Source organism: Parus major, chromosome 13, assembly GCF_001522545.3.
Source record: "Parus major isolate Abel chromosome 13, Parus_major1.1, whole genome shotgun sequence".
Lineage (NCBI taxonomy): Eukaryota > Metazoa > Chordata > Aves > Passeriformes > Paridae > Parus > Parus major.
Genome location: NC_031782.1, coordinates 10065886 through 10087512, shown reverse-complemented (window position 1 = coordinate 10087512; position 21627 = coordinate 10065886). Strand labels below are relative to the sequence as shown.

At 41.3% G+C, this 21627-nt stretch overlaps 1 protein-coding gene across 3 annotated transcripts in view; it reads right to left on the bottom strand.

Moving 5' to 3' along the window:
* FSTL4 (follistatin like 4) overlaps nucleotides 1-21627 on the bottom strand; it is a 198008-nt gene that overhangs the window by 37719 nt on the left and 138662 nt on the right. For all 3 annotated transcript variants that reach the window (XM_015642031.1, XM_033517683.1, XM_015642035.1), the window contains one exon: nucleotides 1199-1365. In XM_015642031.1, coding sequence (XP_015497517.1) covers nucleotides 1199-1365 — 167 coding nt within the window. The remainder of the gene's footprint in view (nucleotides 1-1198; nucleotides 1366-21627) is intronic.

Here is a 21627-nt window from a genome sequence, read left to right as displayed (position 1 = left end):
AGCTAAACAGCTGGAATTTTCATTATTTTTGGCCAAAAATTCCTGAGACTGCTCTTGAACCTTCAGAGGCTCTGCTGCATTTCCATGTCAAGCTTGAAGGGCTGACAAGAAATACAAATGATTTTAAAAGGATACTACTTGCTGAGATGAAAAGGATGCTTAGATGGTTTTAATTACTGAATTTGTGCACACAGTAATTACCTATACATGGTGTACATGATTTTCCTGCTAAGAAAGAGTCAACAAATAAAGTACTGAGATGCTGTGTGTATTTCTTCCCATGTGCTGCAATTTTCATATTTTACTGCAGAAGAATAAACCAAAGATGTTTCCCATTTCAGCAATCCTGCATACACAAAAATTTAGGGAGCTATAGTATTGACTGGAAGAACTCTGCACTGAGTGGCTATCAAATTAACAAAAACTGAACAAAAATATAAATCAACTCTTGCTGTAGTGTAATTAAAATAAAGTCTGATTTACCATGTACTTTAATGCAAAGAGAAATGAAATACAGACCATGTTTTTTGTATACTACTTTCCACTCTCTCCATAATTAAATATTATTAAATAAATGAGTACATTTATACCATCATTCAGGTATTGTCTTTACTACCAACTATGACTCACAGATCAGACCAGCACTGTGAATTAAAAGAGATTCATCTTCCTTCCTGTGAGGGCATTGCCACACCCTGCTGAATAATCCCATTTTTAAACTGCTTGTCAGTAATAACAGCCAAGGAATGAGAGGAGAATTGATTCAAAGGCAAGTGAAACATGAGGATCAGAGATAAAAACGGATTATTTGGTTTAAAGAGGGTAGAGATTCATAGCCAACCATAAATGCTTTGTTTCATGCTCTTGATGAACTGGTTTCATTGTACTGGGAGAGACACCCCTGAGGAGTGAATGGTCTGTAGAGCTGATTTCTCCTGAGTTTTGAGGTCTCTGGAGCACAGGTTGCACCAATGAAAGAAGCATCATTTCATATAATATATTCCAGGTACTCCTGCTCCCCCCTGCATATATGCTGCTTTGCTTTTATTCCTGAGACATATTCACATCCACTCTATCACACCCGCTTCCACTTTCCATAATAATAAGATAAAAGTTGCACCCTTACAACTACCACATGTTAAATGAGGTCATACTCAACGTCCTCATCAGACAATGACAGGAGTGGCTCAGGACGTACGTTGATGTCCTCGAGGTCGAGGAAGTTGAGGACGACACCATTGCGTTTCCAAATGATGGGAGGTCGCAGCGCCCCACGGATGCTGCAGGTCAGGACGGTGCTGAGGCCAACCGTGATGGTGGTCACAGTGACCCTCTGGTCCTCTGGCAGGCTCAGCTGAACCACCTCTGCAGGGGCAAAACAACAGGGATAACATCAAATACCACACAGGGGAGCTGCTCCTCTTCTCCCCTGACTTCCTTTCTCATTCTGGGAATACCTTTGGAGGATTTTGCAAGGAGATGGGTTTACCTACACTGTACAAAAAAACAAAACAATAAAGCCAAGCAAAAGACAAATTGAATCTGTCTCAATCAAACTCTCTGTATCCCTTTCCTGACACAGCTGTGGCATGAGGGCACTAAGATGGTCAGCTGGCCAGCCTGGCTGCAGTAGTTTGTACAAAGCAGTCAACAACAGGAGGATAAAGGCTCTCTTGGCTTGAGATCATCTGGGGCTTGTTTCTCTAGATCACTCCTCTCTAAGTCCCTTGAAAAGGCAAAAGAAGGAGTTGTGATTGTTCTTTGAATAAGAATGATTAAGGTCAGACTGCTGCCACTGAAATATAGATAAACCTAGTTTCAAATTGCCCAAACACTGGAAGTCACCAAGCATGACTTGTTTACCAATCACAGCCACATATGGCATCTGAGCTACAGATGTCCTAAAAAATAATAGCTTTCTAATATTTTATTTAAATAAAAACCCCAGTAATTTTGACTTAGGTGTGCCACATAAAAGAAACTCCTGAGGCAGCAGACCTTAGGTAAACCCTCACCACCACCTCTCTGAGACCACACTATGGCACATTGTTTCCTTCTGGCCAATGACATGAGATATGGCTGCATCTTTGGCACTTGTGGTCACACAGAAAGGTCAGACCTGATTCCAGAACCACCCTGGGTGCAGGATGCCATTATGGAGCATTTTGGCAGCAGTGAGACAGTGACTGGGCAGTCAGGCCACATTGTCCAAGCTCCTGTAGCCACAGCTTTGCAATTCACATGATGGCTTTTGCTTTCCCTCATTTCCAAGCTCTGCAATAAGAAAACTACATTGCATGTAAATGATGAGAATTGGTCTTTGAAGGTAATGGGCCATTGAGAGGAACAGGGAATGTTCACAGCTGGTGTTACTTTGCTTCAGCCAGCTTCAAAACCTGGGCTGGGGAATGAAAGAGCCTCTCCCAGCACCAAGTCTCCTCCTTTCTCATGTCCACTGGCAACAACAGCAACAAAACACAGATGAAAGAGACTGATGCTGCCTCACCCAAGGTGCACCTCATGTGCTTTGGGAAAAACTACTTCAAGCAGTGCTGACACTATAAAATGACATACAAGGGTCAGGTTACTTTGTCCCATCAACTGCTGAAGTTACTCTTCATCCTGTCCATCTACCTCACAACTCTGTCATTACATCCCACACAAGATCTGAATGTCACTTGCATGGAATAAAAATGAAAAAAAAAACAGTATCGACATTTGCAAGCACAATTTTCCACTTTTTCACATACTGTCTAATTGAAAAATTGTTTTAACATCTCTTGAGTAGCAAACCTCTTAAATCTGTCACTAAAATACTCAGTCTATTTAAGTAGCCTTGGGCAGCCTGGGCAGACTCAGTGCCCTGGTATAGCAACTGATTGTGAAGAATTAGTGCAAAATCTGCTTGTGAAAACATACTCCAACAGCTCAGCACTCCTCCTCTTCTGCTTCTTCCACCCAAGTGAGAAGCTAATGTGTCACAAAGTGTATTCACCCCTGTGGATCTGAGGCTGACTTGGGCTGCAGGGTCCATACAGCATCGGTGCATCTGCCAGCAGTGAGCATCTCTCCCACTTAAAACTCCCAGTGCTATTTCAGGAAGAGCACAAGCTGTTTTAATATATAGTTTTGATAAATGGTTGATCAAAATTAGGAATGTTTGACCAATGTAGTGCTACTATTTGTGTTGTGGTGGCTCTCAGAGGCATTATATGAGAAGACTGACACATCTGACCATCAAACCTTAAAAATCAAAAGGGGAGATGAAGGAATATTGGGAAGGAGAACATTACCCATTCAAGATCAATGAGCAGGTTAGCAACTAAGCTGGGAAGACCTAACACATGTCTCAACCACACTGCCTTCAGGTACCTGCTGGAAGAAATCAGGGATGTGGCAACTCAGGGGCAGTGGGCCAGGCTAGGAATAGAGATGTCCCAGGGAAACACTGAATGGTTTGGGTTGGAATGGACATTAATGACCATCTTTGCAATCCCTGCCATGGGCAGGGACAGGACTTTTCACTAGACCAGGCTGCTCCAAGCCCCGTCCAGCCTGGCCTTGAACACTTCCAGGGATGGAGAGTCCATCCCACTACCCTTATCCAGCTGCCTGAAGCAGCACATAGTGGCTAATAATGTAGTTATTTTCTACATAATGAAGAGCTTCTTTTAATGAAAAAATATTTGGAGTGCACTTGACAGGATAAAGAACTGATAATTACAGTAATTTGTAGCATGCAGCAGGGCTAATGAGGACATCTCTTCTTGAGGAGAAATGAAAAGAGGGCCATTCATTTACAAGAGAATGGTTTTTTCATCTTACTGCTGTTTTTCTTAATTCCCTCTGCTGTTTTTCATGATGTCTTGAGTTCCCTGGCTCATGCTGGGCTTCCATAAGCTCCTTCTTCAGCAACATTTTTTCAGTGGTCTCTTGCAGTGGAATTTAAGGCTTTCTGCCCATCTTACAAACAATTGCTAAAGATACTTCGGCTTTTTCTTTTTAGAAGCACAGTATTGAAAAATACATTAACTTTTAATTAAGAAGACACCTTGCATAGCTGCCACTCTTGGATGAACCATATGAGGCCAATATATCAGTTTTTTTATGTTAAAGCATGTAATTAGTACATACCACTTTAACAATACAAACATTAGAGTATTTCTATGGAGTATATTTGACAGCATCTTATTACCAGTGCATTTGAGGTACCCTTATTAACATCTAAAAGCCTTTCTACTAATACAGAATTATTTTGTGTGGTTTCAGTTATTGCTTTTTTGTTTTCAACAGAAAAGATAGCAGGTGTATTGGGGATGCCCTAAAATGATGTGAGGGCTGAGCTTTTTAAAACTCTTTTAAAAGACTCAATATTGTATTAAGTTATGGAACCTAGACACTGCTGCTGTTGGTTTATGTGTAAAAATTATTCAAGTCACCATAATGATTTTGTGTAGAGCTTCTAGATTAAGTATTGAACACTATTCATTTTATTTTTCAAAACCTTTAGGAGATAAAAGGATTTTTACAATGGGTATAAAACTGAACAGAACAAATAGGCAATATTCAAGGGGCACTCATTTGCAGAAGAACCCAAGCTGGAATGGAATTTGGTCCTAAAATCAAGCAATGTTATGCTAATTTGGAAATCCTACAGGATGATGCATGCAAACCATTTTTCTACATTCCACAGGTTCAAACAGTTCAATCAATCCTTGCTGACCATAGTTATCAAGTTGTGTCAAATCTGATACTCTTCCTTGGGATTTCAGCTGAACTACCTCCTCAGCTTATTCCAGTTGGTAAGAAGTTCCTGCCAGCTATTCTGCCATCAGAGAGATTTATTATCATCAGAGAATGGGATGCTATCATTCTTCACTCAGCTTTTAATGGTTCCAGACAGGGTAAAACCTTTGTAAAAAAATTCTTTAAAAATGATTTGGTGTAAGCATGTGCCTGTGCATCAGAGGACCAGGACTAATCCCTGATCACACAGACGAAAGACACCAAATGTGGAACAAAATCAAGGTCAGTGAAAGGCAACCAGGACACCACAAACTCTCCACTGGTGATGGTAGCAGCCTGAATACTGTGTGGTTCAGGAATTAGGGCAGTGCCATCTTCAGACCCATCTGCCTTATTCAGGAGGGTAAGGGATCCCTCCCTGTGTGCTGAGGGTTAGTGCTAAGGGGTTTATTCAGGGAAGGGACCACTCTTGTCCAGTCTCTTCCACCTTTCCTGCCTGGTATGATATTCAGCCTGATGCACTGAGCACCTTTAGTGACCCAGCTGTCACCATCTTGATGTTCTTATATTAAATTTCTTGCAGTACTAGGTCCCACAGTGACATGCAAGAATGTAAAATCTTAGTAATTCTTTTCCTTATAAAAAAGTGTCAAGATATTGCTGAACATTTTCCTTTGTCCCTCCTCCTCTCCAGTGTGATTTAAGGTGCTGAGCTGGAGTTACACTGCACCTTCACAAGCTCTGCATACTAATGCAGCAGATATTACCTGTTGTGCTGGTTTATCATGGAGATCTTTTTCTCTGCTGTCATTTGCAGCCCACCAAAGGCAATCATAATTTCACAATGAAGACATGTATAATTGAGGTCATTACAGGGAGCAACCTGGAACGAACATCTATGGAGAAAACCTCATTGATGTAGCGTGGCATGGAGATAACTTACACAGCGGTGTTGGGCACCTGCCTTTGCTCATGCTGCACTACCTACAGAAACAGATTTCACACTTTAAATAATGCTTAATGTCATTAATTAGACCTCTCCCCTTAAATCTAAAGAAAATGCACATTTTAATGCAGTGCTGCCACCTTTAATCATTGCTGTAGTTGTTCATGGATATCCTGCCTTGCTGAAACAGAGAATAGCAGAATGGTTTGGGTTGGAAGATCATCTCACTCCAATCCCTTGCTCTGGTCAGGGACACATTCCACTAGACCAGGTTGCTCATTGCCCCATTCAGCCTGGTCTGGAACATTTCCAGGGATGGGACATCCACACCTTCTTCGGGAATCCTGTGCCAGGGCCTAACCACCCTCACAGGGAAGAATTTCCCCATAATATTTAATCTACTCTTGTTCTATTGCTTAGATCCTGCTTATGAGACAAGGCAATACTTTTGAAATTACATAACTCATCCTCAGTAGGGAGACAACGAACCAAAACAGCCTTGTTTGATGTTCAACAGAAGAATGACTTTCAAAGAAAGTCTCCAGCACCGATTCTTGCCCCCAAATTAATGCAGAGAGACCTGTTGTTTGTGAAGTGAAGCATGGGTAACACAGCCCTAAATACATTGTGTTTCTCCAGCAATGGTTCAAATCAGGGATGATTTAATGGGATGGAAACTTTAGTGTCTACCTAATTCCCCAAGTTTTGCAGCTGTGTTTATGCACTGTGTTAGTAAAATCTGTTTATTGCCTGGTGGCCATGAAGGTCATTCTAGCATTTGCTTCAACAGATAAGAATTCTCTAGCTGAACACAGTCTCAGGTGAGGAGCTAACTGAATCAAGAAAATAAAAACGATTAATAGAACACAGTTAAAAACAGGGTATACCTTTTATAATTACTCTTTTCTAGTAATTTTGATGAGATGTATTTGCATGGAGTTTGGAGAAATTTTAGACCCTCTGAAAGCCGAGCAAACTGCAGCTAATTGATTTCAAAATAACTGTTCTATGTGAGATACAATTCTAAGCATGCAATTGCAGGTGTAGTTTGGTCAGCCAAGGAGGGACTTTGGTGATACTGTTGGGGACACACTGGGATGGGATGTCACCTGGTTAGTCACAGGAGGGAGAGGCTAAAAGCAATGAAGGGTGATTCACACTGGGTCTGAATCTCTAAAACATTGTATTTATGCTTATGAATTACTCATATTATGATTTGATTTGGTTTCTACCCTACTCTATAGACCAAATAAATGAAATAATAACAACCTCAGTACACAAAATGCCCTGGGTTTGCATGCCTTTGCAGGCAGCCTCTCCCACTGGCTGTTTTTATCCCCAGGGGAAACATTGCCATGCCATCACATTTTGCTGGTTATTAGGTTCAACAAGCTGATCTTACCCAGACACATTTGACATCTTCTCACCTGCCCAGAGTCAGGTGAAAGGATTACTTATCACCCAGTGAAAAAACCTCAATTTTCTGAGCACCAATTAGAGGAAAGCCAGTCATGCTACTAGAATAGTTTATATTATTAATTAATGACCTGCATGTTCCCCTATGGAAGAGTGAAGAAATGCCTCAAGGGAAGATGAGCATCATTTCCAGCAGCTGGATTTGAGAGCATCTGAGGATGGATTCAGATGTCCTGAACCTCAGATTTGGAGGCTGGTGCCATGTCTGGGAGGGTGCCTCAATCCCCTTCTGAGCCCACCTGGGACTCTGGGTCACGCTACCTGGCTTGGTGATCTGCTCCCAATAACTGACTGAGACAATCCTCAGGTGAGCAATTCTGAGCTACTTGCACTGGAAATGTCACATCTGGAGAGCCAAATTCTGTTCAAACAGCTGCTTAAATTTTAAATTATACACAAAGTCCTCACAAATATCATACATATTTAAGAAAAGAAGTCTTGCTCTCTCATACAAATTTGTATCAAGCATATTCACATAGCTAATAAATTTGCTAAAAACTGTTTATATTGACTTTTAGCCAAACACAGCTTTTTTATGTACTTTATCCTAATGATCAATTTGTTTTCCTTTTTTTTTAAAAAGAAAACAAGCAACACTTTCCATCACAAAATCCTATCTCTGTCCTCCTGCTACTAATCAGAGGGAGAACATTGAGTTTGTGCAGGAAAGGATAATTAATTCATTCTTGAAAGTACATGAATATATGTAAGTTGTTCAGTGCTTAATTATCTAATCTCCTGAGGGTAGTGATGGATTCATTATGTAAATAGGCATAAGCAGTCTATTTTAGAGAAAAGTTTACATAAAAGCATTTAAAAAAAAATTGAATTCCTATTTCCCACAGATTGAGAGCAATGTTGATATGATTAATTCCTGATAAAATATTCCCATGTTGTACCAAGAATGTCCTGCTGAGGTTGTAGCAGCCATGCATTTCCCCAGCCAATTTATTAATCTGAAAAGTAAAATTGCTACTGGTCTAACAGGCTCTCAGAATTCCTTCAGGGAGTCACAGAATCACAGAATGGTTTTGGTTGGAAGGGACTTTAAAGTTCATCTCATTCTACCCTGCCTGCCCTGGGCTGGGACACCTTCCAACCCTGGGGTTGTTCCCAGCCCCATCCAACCTGGCCTTGAGCACTTCCAGGGATGAGGCAGCCACAGCTGCTCTGGGCAACCTGTTCACACATGACTTTAAATGAGACTGAAAAGACTTGTCTCTTTTTCTCAAAAACAGTCCTAATCACACTACAAGGTCCTCCTCTGCCTCTTTCCAAATAACTGTGGGAGAGCAGAATTAAAATCTTTCACCGACACCACCAAAAATAAAGAACATTATGAGTTTTTGGGGACAGATGTGAAGTGTTGCAGCTGCTGAGTTTCACATTTTCTATCCTACTGGAACTGTAAGACACAACCAGCATCAGCTGTTTCAGTGCTACAAAAGCAACAGTTGTCTCTTTCAAAAGGTTTATTTCAGCATATTTAGAAGTTAAAAAGTTTCTCCAAATCCAGAAATTCCTTAGCATTGAGACTGAGAACTCTTTAGCACAGGCAGATTCTGTCAAAGCAACGAGACTTTGAAAGCCACTGCCTATATTTAAACTATAGTATTTCAGAGTTTCAGAACCAAAACAAACATATGAAATCACTAAACTTATTTTTGTAACTTTTCTAAGTTACAGCAGCTGTACTGATTTATATCTGCTTTAAGGCAGAAGAAGATAGCTTCTGGTGGAGGAAGTTTCTCCCTGGAATGAATTTTTATGGATGCTCTATGAAGTCCTAGGGTTTATCATGGAAATACTATCAGAACATTAAGTTCAACATGACTTGTGGGAACCACTAAGATGTGTAGTTAAATTACTTCAAATATATAGACAAGTCAGGCCATGGGATGTTTGGGTTTAAGAAATATTCACATATTAAAACCCCTGAGTCATCAAAAATAGCCTTATCAAACTGCTCTAATCTTCCACTCTATGTCCATTTTCCTTTGGGTTCCTGGCCAGCATTACGGAATGAATCTGATATATGGAAAAATGGATGAACCGGGAAACAAGGACCCTAGAAACTAACCTTGCACTTCTTCTAAACCTCAGATTAAGGGTTTTTTAAAATAATCCCAAGCATTTAAAATTAGGTATGCATATTTCTTTCATATTCCCACATTTATGGTGTCCATAAACAACCAAATCAGGGAGAGAACACCTTCAGACTTGTAAATAAGCATTAGCAATGTTTTTAATGGAGCTTTCATTGCTTTCTATGGATGACTGCAAATTTAGCTGTGGTGATTATCTGGATTTTGCATCTTTCCTGACTATAGCTATGTTCAAGGTGCTTAATAAATTCATGGACTCTGCTCTCCTGTACTCATAGCAGTTTCAAGACAGAACCTGACATACTTGAGGTTGGATGTGGCTTGGAGTAACCTGGTCTAGTGGAAAGTGTCTCTGGCCATGGCAGAGGGGTTGGAGCTGGATGATCTTTGAGGACCCTTCCCACCCAAACCATCTGTGATGCATTTCTTCTCATCCTGAGGTGCTGCTGGTCCTGCCCTGGAAGGGGGCTGGTTTAATGTGTGCTGCAATGATGTACCAATCTAGAGATGGCACAAACAGTACAAATTTGGCTAGTGGGGATCCTGCAAGGTTACAGCAAGGTTGCTCTGCAGCAACATTTATCCAGCTACATCTAGCATTTTTGAAATACATTAGTCAGAAAAAACTTCAGCATCAGCACTCTCACCATGCCCCTCCCTTATTCAGGACCACCTGACTGAAGTTGAGGAGACAGTCAGGAATGTGCAGAGGAACAGCAAAGAACAATGTAATTCAATAACCTTTCTGGAGAGGACTGTGCAGGGAAAGCAGAAGACAAAGTACAGTTCCTAAAGAAAATCTCTATTTTCCTGCTATCAACAGAAAACACAGCATTGTTTGTTGTGGACAGGTTTTGTCCTGCTTAAATATTTATCTGCAGAAATCCCTGCAGAGAAGACCCTTTAAGTGGGTAATTAATCAGAGCTCCAGGGCAATGCTGGGCAGTCAACTGGGACCTTGGGAAAAGATCTGGAATCAAGGTGGACAACAGAAAGTTTGGAAGGGACCAAAAAGAAAGTAAGAAACGTCAAATACAGCCACTAAGGTGGCTTCTTCAGTGTGGTGGAAATCTCTGCAGAGAGCTCCAGAGAGAGTGTCAAGCTTTAGTCACAGCAGGAGAAGCAGATTTAATCTTTGTCTAGACAGTTAAACCCTACTCTGCCTCAGTTTCCCCCATATGAAACCTCTCCAGGATGTTCTAGGAACAAGGTGTCTGAAAAGAATTCTTGGAACCATGATAACAGGGGTCACACAAATACCCACAAGCATTTTGGATTCCTCCTTAAAGTCCCTCTGAGGTTCAGAGATAAAATCCACATATAAAACTGAAATTTAATTAAACAAAAATACTTTGAAGTCGAGATTTGATGCCTCTTCTGCAAGAAACTTGAATTCCAGTAAAAAATTACTAATGCTGTATTCTTGAAAGTAATGGGAAAAACAAATCACCCAGCCTACCATATGAAAAAGCATATTGAAAAGCAAGACACGCTGACAAAATGTGGCCAGTTGTACTTTGTGCACCAACCCAACACCAGCATTTTGGAACTTTTACATCTGCAGAGGAAGATGATTTATGGAAGCTGTTTTTTATCATTCAGGCTTGTAAATCTTATGTCACATAAACCCCCCTGGCACTAGAAGAACATTCTGGTTGTGATGGGAAGTGGCTGCAGAAGCGGGGAGCGGTGACAGCCTCCATCACCTGGGTTGCCCAGCACCCTCCTCATTCTGTTGGGGTACACCAGGTTTGTACAGAACAGACAGGATTTAGTTACTAACTGTTCAGCAATTTTATTTTTCTTATCTTATATCCTCAACCTTATTTCCAGCTATTCAAATGCAGCTCTGAAGGCAGGAATGATTCATTGCTCCTTGAATTTTTCTGTAACACCGTTCACCATTAAATTGTCTTCAGAATTGCTCGTGAGCACCTTTGACATGTTTGCTTTAGCTGAGTTATGCGGCCTCAGAGAGAAATCATTTGCCATAAAGAACTTTTTAGCTCTTCTGCCTCCTTTCTGCTTAGCCTGCTCCCAGCTCTGACCTGTCCAAAATCTCCCATTCCTGCTGAGCTTCATTCAGTCATCCCATGGACAGCTGGTGGCCATCTCCCTTCCCCACAGCCACAGCAGAGCTCTTGCATCACCTCTGGATTTGATGTCTCCCAGGTCCAGCAGAGGCTGATGGAATAGGCATGGTTTGGTCCTGCTCCTGCCTCTGCAGGGACAGCCTCCACCACTTCTCACCAAAGGAAATTCTCTGCCAAAACCCGAGAAGCTTTTCCTCGAGTCTGTGCAATCTGAACCTGAGTTTGCATCTCAGAACTTGGCCCTACTTGGGCTGTTCCAGCCCCTCCACTGTTCAGCCCACCTCTGCTCTCCAGACCACCAGGCTGCTTCACCATCTGTTTATCAACTCCTGCAACCAACAGTATTTCAAATCATAGAACCACAGAATGGTTTGGGTTGGAAGGGACTCAAAGAGCACCCAGTTCCACCCTCCTTACCTTAGGCAAGGACACTTTTTACCAGACCAGGTTGCTCCAAGCTCCAGACAACTTGGTCTTGAACATTTTTAATGGCTGGGCAGCTACAGCTTCTCTCTAATGGGCACATTTCCATTCTTTCTTCCTAAGAAAATGGTCTTTTAATTTTTTCCTACATTTTATTTGTTTCCTTCTCCATTGCCATTGATTTTATCACCTTATTTCTTTGTGTGTGACATTAAATGTCTCCGTGCTACCCAGCACATTCTCCCTATACAAGCAATTAAAGACCACAGCACAGAGATTTCTCTTGTAGTAAAAGAATAGGATCCTAGATCTCACCATTTGGTAAGGGCTGTTAATATTGACTTTTTAGGCTGATTGTAGTAGATACATGCCTTGTTTACATTTAATGATCACAAATTAAAATCAGCTCAGCGAAGTGAACATTTGAAGAATGTACAGTGTACTATAAATAATGAATTACTGTTGAGTAGGTCTATAATTTTAATATAAACACAATCTTTAAATATATATTTAATTTAAAACAGACCAGAAACCCAGTGGTCCAAATGAAAGACTGTTTAACGCTAAGTTATTTGCCAGCATAGCCAGCATATGCCAAACACCACAAATAACAGTGTCCATCACATCAATTGTCTGGAGACAGTTTCTTTTTAAGATCTTTGGCACAGAACTCATCACAAATATTGTCAGCCAGGTGTTCTGTTTTTCCAAGAAATAACACATGCTTAATGTGAAGAACAGCCCAGAAATTCTTTCAAAATGCATGACCATGTGCACATCACAACAGGTATCACACAAATGGTTAAGTGATGTCCATCCTCAGATGGTTCCTGCCTGAGCATGAGCCTTCCTCACCTGCTCCAAGCAGAGACACAGAAACAACATCCACAATATATTTATTTACTCACAAAAGGCCAGATACAAATTAGTACATCATGAAGAGCCAATTTATCAGCCCTGATGACTCAATTGCTTTTGAAATATCTTATTTAAGTTAAGCCTTGGTGACAAGAAAACCACTGAAATCAACATTAAAGTGTAGTTACTGCTCGCAAAGTTAAAAATTTCCAATGCAAAACCTTCAGCCAATACAAGTATTAATAAGATCAGTGGTTGGCTTGTAGATGCCAGTATTTATTATCCATTGTATAAATCATGGCTTTGCTAATGAAATGATTTTCACAAACATAACATGACATTCAGTCACTAAGATGTAACACATACCTGCAGGGCATGCAGTGAAAAGCCTTCTGCTGTATTTTAATTGATGTATAGTCCTTTGTGGCTTATACCCCTTCAAAATAATCCTAAATTCTACATTTTTAATTGGCTCAACTACGTTATTATTAATTTGGGTAAAAAATTAATGGTATTTCATGGAGGTATTATTTTGTTAGTCCCAATGCTGTTACAGTGCCATGATGCCTGACATGGTTTGGTTTTGATTCTACATGTGAGACACAGACATCAAAAGGGCCCAACCACAGCCAGGGCTTCACAGGGAAAAGCTGTGTTCAAAAATATATTAAAAATATTTTAGAAATGCAGTTCATGCCCTAGAGAGCTGCAATGAAAACATGCAACAAAGCCAAAAGATGTAATGGGAAATCAAGGCATAGTTAGGGAAAATTACTTGTGTTGAGTAAAGCAAACCTTGTCTCCCTACCCCTGAGCTGTACTGACAAACCCCCAAAAAGTCATAAATTAGTGTGGGAAAAATTGTTTCTTCTTGCTGAATTCTGATTTTGTGTCTTTTCACTCTGGTGACCAACTCAGCTACCAGTATTTGGGATTCCTCTGTCTCTGGCAAGACCCCAGGTGCATGAGTGAATGTTCCTGTCAGTGGAACACAGACTGTTCCTGTCAGTAATTCTAGATGGAAGGAATTTAATAAGCATTAGCTAGATTATGCTATTTACACAGATGACATGAATATTCTTTCATTTGTCTTATGTTTCATCTTTTGCCAAAACCCTAATTTCTCTATCTTTTCTGCTATTTTCTCCTTTTCCCTTACTAAGACTACATTGAGCAAGGCAGCAAAATGCCAGCACATGGAATTGAAAAGATTGCCTCTGATCCTACAAAAAGGGCATCCTGTAAGTGAAAGTGCCTCCAACTAATGCCAAAAGCCAAGAGACACTGCTTTTTAGTCCAGGTCAGATCAAGGAGGATGTAATTTTCCACCCCTGTTTCATTTTAAGAAGGAAATGGATGCGCCTGCCATGAGTCAGGCAAACCTCACCTCCAACCACGGGCAAGATGGTTTTTACAGGAAAAATCCCTCAGACATTCTGCAAAGCAGTGCTTGGATTACACAGGCTCACAGCACAGCAGGGCTGTGGTAATGCTTGATAAACCTCACCAGATACATTGGAGCAGAAGTGTAGGATGAGGTCTGTACCTATTCCTGAAAATGAAAAGCATCAGTGGTACCTCAAGGTGTGCACCAAGGGCTGAATTCCAAAGGCATCCCTGTTCTTTGCTCCAGTAAAAGCTATGCTTTTAAATCCCCTTGCTGAAGATATGACTGTCTCAATGCACTGCAAATCAGCAACTCTCACTGTAAAGCAAGAGCAATGAGGATACAGGAAACATCAAGGATAAAGTCAGGGACATACTGTGAAAAAAAGACTCTTAATGATTCAGAGTAATATGTTTGAGCAAACAAAACATTCATATACTGCAGCAAAACCTTTCAGGCTGAATGGGGCCTCTATTCCCAAGCTATGGATAATAGTGTTTGAAGGAAGGAGAAAAACCAAGGGCACTAACACAGGTCCAACAGTGCTGCCCAATATTTTCATGCTGAGAGGCACAGAAATGCTGATCTTTCGTGATGTGGACACTTGCTTAACTTATTTTTTTCTACCTTTTTCTCTTTACAATACCTGAGGGAGTGAACTGTTCACCAGAATTTGTTAGGTGTTTAAGGGTCAAGCATCCTTATCTGCTAGAGGGTTACAGAGGTTGGATGTAAAAAGCAAAGAGATACTTTCTTCCTAACCTCCCATTAATGAAGGCACATCAGCCCTGTACATGCTTGAAGACCACTCCAAGAAGTCTGGCTGCCACACCTGCCAGAGCACAACTTGTGCAGGAAAGGAGAAACCTGCATGGAATGGTCTCTTGTGGACACAGTCCTGGGGAAACTTTAGGTCTAAAGCAGCCTTACTTCAGGACTGTGTGAATCAAATCACTGAATCTTATGGTTTTCTGCAACTTGTAGTGGGAGACACAAACCTGCACTTGCTCAAGGCATGAACAGCATCCAGTGCCCAAGAACTCAAAAGAGTATTTCATGAGAGAAGAGGATGTGAGTTGTTTATGCTTGATGATTGACACCAAGTGGAAGAAACTGGCATTTTCCCAGGATATCAAGGTTAACAATCCTCCAATAACAAAAAATGTTATGGGTGAATCTTAATTGACTACAGATGGTCAGATTTGGATTTTGTCCTTTCAAAGACAGTACTGTCAGCAAAACAGTGCCTTCTAACCAAATTTTGAAGTTCAATACTCTGTCAGCAAGGAAGAGTGTTGGCTCTTTAACTGACTCATCAAAATACTGTTTCTTTATTGACTTTCCATTTGAGTACTGCTCTATTGCTGGCTCACAAGGACAAGAGTACCTGCACAATTCATAGCTGGGATTTTTTCTCTCCCCAGTATGGGAACGGAACTGGCTGGGATGAATAGTGGCTTAGTTCATGTGTCTTCCACAGAAGGCATAAACCTGAGACCATGGGAGGCAGGATACTGAGAGGATGGAAATTAGGATGGTAATGGGATCATTCCACAATAGGCCATGTTTCTGGTTCTGGCTCTCAGCTGGTTCAGGACCTGTCACATATAAGGTCACATCCCTGGTCTGTGTTGGCAATTGGACCCCTGTCCTCAGGTACCCCCATATATTGGTAAGTTTACCACGCCCCTGGGTCTTTGGAGCTTGCCCCCAGAATGTGTGGTTTCTGCAGTTTGTTATTTTACCATCATTAAAGTATTTTGAACAACTCCATCGTTCCCATCCCTCTATTTTGCCACGTCTGCCTGGCCAGACCTGACTTGGGGTTGCAGGGAGCCAAATGCAGTACCCCAGTAATACTCCTTTATGGAAAGAATGTAAAAATCCTTGCTTCAGAGATGGTGAGGTGAAGAGAGACAGGCATTATTTAGCTGCATTTATACAGCATATCTGAACCAGAACATGTGCCTTATTTCCCAAGGTTACTTTTCCAGCCTCTCTGAGATTATTTTATAATCCCATTATGGGTGGAAGAGCTGCATACACACAACTGCCTCCTTGGATTGCTCCTCTTAAAATGTGAGCAAGGTGTGAGTTCTCAGTGGTTATCACACCTTGTTTTGGCCACGGCTTCTGTGGGGGTTTGCAGAAGGGCAGAGTGGGGACAGTTACCATCAAACCTGAAAAAAACACCTGAGAAGAGACTGGGGGTTGGGCTAAAATACACAGCCACCCCACAGCAATACTGTCTATGGGACAAGGACAACAAATCACTTTCTTTGCTCTGCTGGCACCTTTCTTGCCTATTTTCTACTTCAGCTAGAAGCTTTTCTTTGTCCCCAGTTCTCACTGAGAAAATGGCCCTGTGTCCTAGGGAGGGTCCCAGCAGCACTGCTGTGGGGTAGATGCTCTGCTCCACCTGGGCATCCTCCCAGCCTCATCATCCCAACACTGGTGTCACATTTATCATTGAGTGATGCACATAAACAAAAAATACAATAGATTAATTCATTTATTTCCACTTGTTATTGATGACCTTTCATAACTTTCCTAACTCCACTCATGGGCTCATCCATAACTCAAGGAAATTAAGTTTCCCATCAGCCTTTTGTATATCCCCATTTATTACCTTTTTATGACCAACCTTTAAAGTTTTATCTCCTAGTATCTTGTTTTACAGTGGTGTAACATTCAAACACAGGGATGTATATGAGCTGTGCACCCATATGATGTATCAGGCCAAAGCATTTTGGTGGGGTTGGGTTTCACTGGAGAAGAGCTATGGTCATCCACAGGGCTACGTTTTCCACACCAGCAGACCATGTCTGAGCCTCTACAATGAAATTATGCCAATGCTCAGGCTCCTTTGTTTCTACTGAATGAGGTACAGTGGTTTATGACCACTTCAAGATCATTTGTGTAACAAGCTTATCCACAGAAATAACAAGATGAAAATTATTGGTTCAAAAGTTTGGATGTTTGAGAACTACTGCTAGAGGGTATGATGTGTGTACAGAGTTGCCTACAACATGCTGAATAATAATCCTTTAAAAAGCTTCAGCTGCAGCATTTCTGAGCAGGTGCAGTGCTCCTTTCCAGAATACTTTTTGCCTTTGACCTGTCAGTAAAGTACCAGAATACTTAAATCAGATGGCATAGTAAATCTCAAGGTAATACTTAAAATTCTGTCTGTATTGATCCCAGGAGGTCCTGTGCCCTAGGTGCCTCAGCAATCAGTTTTGTGGGGCAGGGCTACCTCTGTGTACACCTTCATGGCTGTGCCAATTCCCAGAGAGGTGCTGCAGCTCCCTTGGCAGCATGATCATCAATGATGAATTGAGCCATGGCCAGTGCTATCCTGGGAACAGCCATCCATGAGCTTGTGGGGAAAGATGTAGAGCCAGACTTGGGCCAAGTGTGCACATTCTGTGCAACAGAACCATTAAGGTCTAGAATCATAGCACTGTTAAGATTGGAAAAGACCTCTGAGATCATCAAGTCCAAATGTGAACCCAGCACCACGACAGTATTTACCACTAAACCATGTCCACCCTATTTACATGTTTTTTGAACCCTTTCAGAAATGGTGACGCCACCACTTTCCTGGGCAGCCTGTTCCAGGGCTTGACAACCCTTTCCATGTAGAATTTTCTCCTAATAACTAATCTAAACCTCTCCTGGCACAACTTGAGGCCACTGAGGCCAAGCAGTTTCCCGAAGAGTGGCTACAGATTAAACCATGAAGAAGACTAGAGCTGTCTTCCAAAAGTCTTGGGTGACAAAGAAGCTGCAGATTCAGAAGTCACATGCTGCTCAGTGCAGGCAAAGGTGAAATAACCAGCCCAAGCACAGACCCCATGGTGGGAGCAGCTGCTGAATCAGGCACTTGTGCAACTCTCAGCAGGACATGAGGGTTAATTTATTCATCTATTTCGAACAGAAACCTGTAAGACCACCAGTTAGTGCACAGCAAGAAAGTCAAAGCCAAACTATTATGCCATAAGAAAACAAACCTTTTGACTTCTCTTTCTGACTGCTATCTGTACGTGGTCACGGCAAGGAGCAGTGTTACTGCCCTGTCAAACAGATAATACAGCCCCAGAATCATCCCAAGAGCAGAAAGGTTGAGGGTAGGGCATAAATAAAGGTAATTTCCTCTTAACTTATGAGGAAAATACTGAAACTGCCCACTGAAGCTTTTAAAAAGCGAAAGAATTGGAGACCTGATAATACTGAAATATTGCCGCAGTTCCGAGGAGTAAGAGAGTGCTATAATAAGGAAATATGGGCAGACTTCAGAGCCCAGAAGAGCTTCACAAAATAAAACAAACAGACCTTCAAAAATAGGTTTTCAGGCAATTAAGTGAAGTCAAGAATATGGAAGGAGCACTGCCTACTTTTTGAAGGGAAGGCTAGAAAATAAATTGAAAAGATGAGAAATTGTCTTTGAATCAGGACCAAATTCCACAGCTTAGGGGACCCCCTTCTACTGACTTTGTGGAAAGTAATTTACTCCACAAATTCAAATGCAATGTCCTTCCTCAGACCCAAATGAAGGTTCACCCTACCTGGGCTGCAGAGAGCTCCCCAACCCCAGTTCATGCTGAAGGGCTTATTCCCCACAGATCAGAAGGTGGAGGAAAGAGGGAACAGGGGACTTGTGCCAACCTTAAACCATGGCTGTGACCCAATCCTACAAAAAAAAAAAGGAAGAATCGTGATCCCCTTCCTGAAAAGATTAAAAAGGAAAGGATACCATGTGCTTAAATACCTACAGCTCTTGGGAACAAAGATGAGGAATATGACCCTCTTCTCTTTAGGTAAGAAGTTCCCATTGCACATCACACTTGTGAAAAAGTATTTCCTCTAGCAACCTTTCTTTGCAAAACTATTCCTTGTTTTGCAAACCAGCAGCTTCCCAAGTAACATTTCCCTGCAAGTCCAGGTAGCAAGGGTCTGAAGGAGCTGAGCAGCAGAGAATGTGGCTTGCTGAAGACTTTACTGGCAGTAGGGTAGAGGTCTTTTACAATCCTTTACAGGTGAATGGGGAAAACTCAATAACACTCACTATCATTATTGAGTATAGTTATTACCTTTGAACATTTTCTAAAGTAAGCCTGTCATTCAGATGAATGTCTTGTTAATGGTAGGAATTTCCCAACTGAAGCATTAAAAATCCTGCATCATTAACTGACTTGGAAGGCTCCTCCACCCTCTCCAGCTCCATGTCACAATGATCAGTGCCACCTTCAGCTCCATTCATCTGCTCCACATCCACCCTGGAGCCTTTCCCATCGTGATTCCTACTCTCCACAAAGCCTCCCATGCCTCTGCCTGTGTAGGTCCTTTCTGTCTGCAGACAGAGAGGATCTCTGCACTAACCTGGAGTGCAGGAGAGCAATATTAGAAAAATTATATGACCCCCACAACTGAACTTCCTATGTGAGGAAAAGACAACCAGAAAAATTGGGCAAAACTATGCTCTCCTGAAAATACAGCCCAATCATCAGACAGATCTTATCCAGGTCTGTGCCCCTCTGCAGCTCTCATGTCTCCCTCAGCCTGCTCCTGCAGCTCCCTTTAACAATATCCTCAAAACTCCCTTTTCCATATCCCAGCTCACTCTGCCTTCATTTGCTGTCATTTATACACCAAAATGGCACTATCCAAAACAACAGAGTAGGTGGCTCCTAATAGATGTGATCTACAAGTCAGGATTTTGAAACTGGAGGTATCTTCCATAACGAAGACAGAAAAAGTCAGAAGTACCTGTCTCTGACTTGTGGAGGCAGTGAAAGCCCAGAATAATCAAGGTACTAATTTAAGCCCTTCAATCAGACGTTCTGGATTAGGTGGAACGAAAATGGGTGCACCAGGACACACTTATATCACCTTTCTGTAAATAAAAACCATGTTTTCCTTTACAAAATGCAGTAAAAGTAAATAAATATTCCATAGCCTTGAGGGGAGCTGACATTTTTTTTCTCTCCCTGCTAGGTGAAGCCAGCTTTGTGGGCCCTGTTTCAGTGCAACAGAAGTAAATATTTTCAGTATGTATATATGCTATCCATGGAATCCAGGTTCATCCCAGATGTTTGCCAGCATGTATCATGGAAAGGGTCAGCATTAGGGAAAAATTACAATGACTTATTGAAAGATTTAACATTTTACATCAGTAAGTCATGATTCCTGTTTTCCATAGCTTGACTTTTAAATTTAACATGACAATCAAATCTTCAATTTTGACAGAGCTATCCCTGAGCCTCTGCTCTGGTAACACCACCTGAAGGCAGCAAAGATCACTCTGACCTTGGAATGACTTTGGCAAAGTGACTTCTGTTGAAATAACTGGGCTTCCCAGGTTCTTCTCAAACTAACAGAAATACATCTTCTGTAATGTAATTTAAGAACTAACTGCTAGGCTGAGGGTAGTTTTGATTTTATTGATATTAGTTTAGTGAACACTGTATATTGTAAAACTGATAGAGTGGGAAAATGACTACACTAGATTATCAAATTCAATGGAGCTGGTAGCTGACTGCAAATGTAAGTATGGGAACTACCACCTAAGGAGGTACTCAGTATTTCATCGTGGATTTTTTAATGTTTCATATTCAGAACAACCTAAAACAGTGGCCCTGAAAACAATAAAATATGCTTGTGCAATACTGCCATTTATGTGCAGTTACACTTCATTATCCCTGTAATCTAACATGGTGGCTCAAAAGGAGAATGTGAACATTTTCTGACTGATTTAGCAGGATGCTTTAATGATGTATTGAAAATGAACATTGACCCTATGTAATAGGTGCTAAACTGACACTCTTAAAGCACTCCATCCGTTTCACTCAGACTGACTATCCTCCTTAAATCATGGCTGTGTCATTTTTATGATGCAGATCCATCTACTGAGACTATGGGACTGTGAAATGTCATAAAAAAGGCAGTAAGAAAAAAAAAATTAAGTTGCAGGTGGCAAGTATTAGCATTTCAAATATGTTCTGTTGCATTACACTATTATTCCATCTCTGTCAAGGGGCAACAAGATTCAATTCTCACCTTGAACAGCCTGTGTTGTTGAATGCATTAGCTCAGGGCATGAGAAGCTCTTGTGCCAGCTGAAGGGCATTTTAAAATAAAGGTAAAATATATTTAGGACTAAATTTGATAGGACACACAAGGGTCAGCCTCCCCCTCAGAGGACAAAACCACAATTCCTTCTTTTCCTCCCTGTTGTGTTCCTTCGCTCCCAGGCTTTTCACAAATTAAACTCTTAAAACTTTTTGCTCACCAGAAAAGCTGGAAAGAAGACAGAGGGTCAAGGAGTTAATTGTAATCCTAAAGGTCAGGCTCTCCAGCTGGCAGAGCTCTCTGCTGTTTATGCAGTGCAGGACATCAGGACAGCACTAAAGTGTGTCCCTTCAGCTCATTTCTAAATCCAGCTTTAAGCTGAAGTGAGATACCTGATTCCAAGTGTAGCCCAGCTGGCAGGTTTAAATCCAGTACTGCAAAAAATCCAGTATTAAACCTTCACACTGTAGTAGTAATAAGATTTTTTTTTCTCTAGCAGAGACTAAACACTGGGCATTTTTC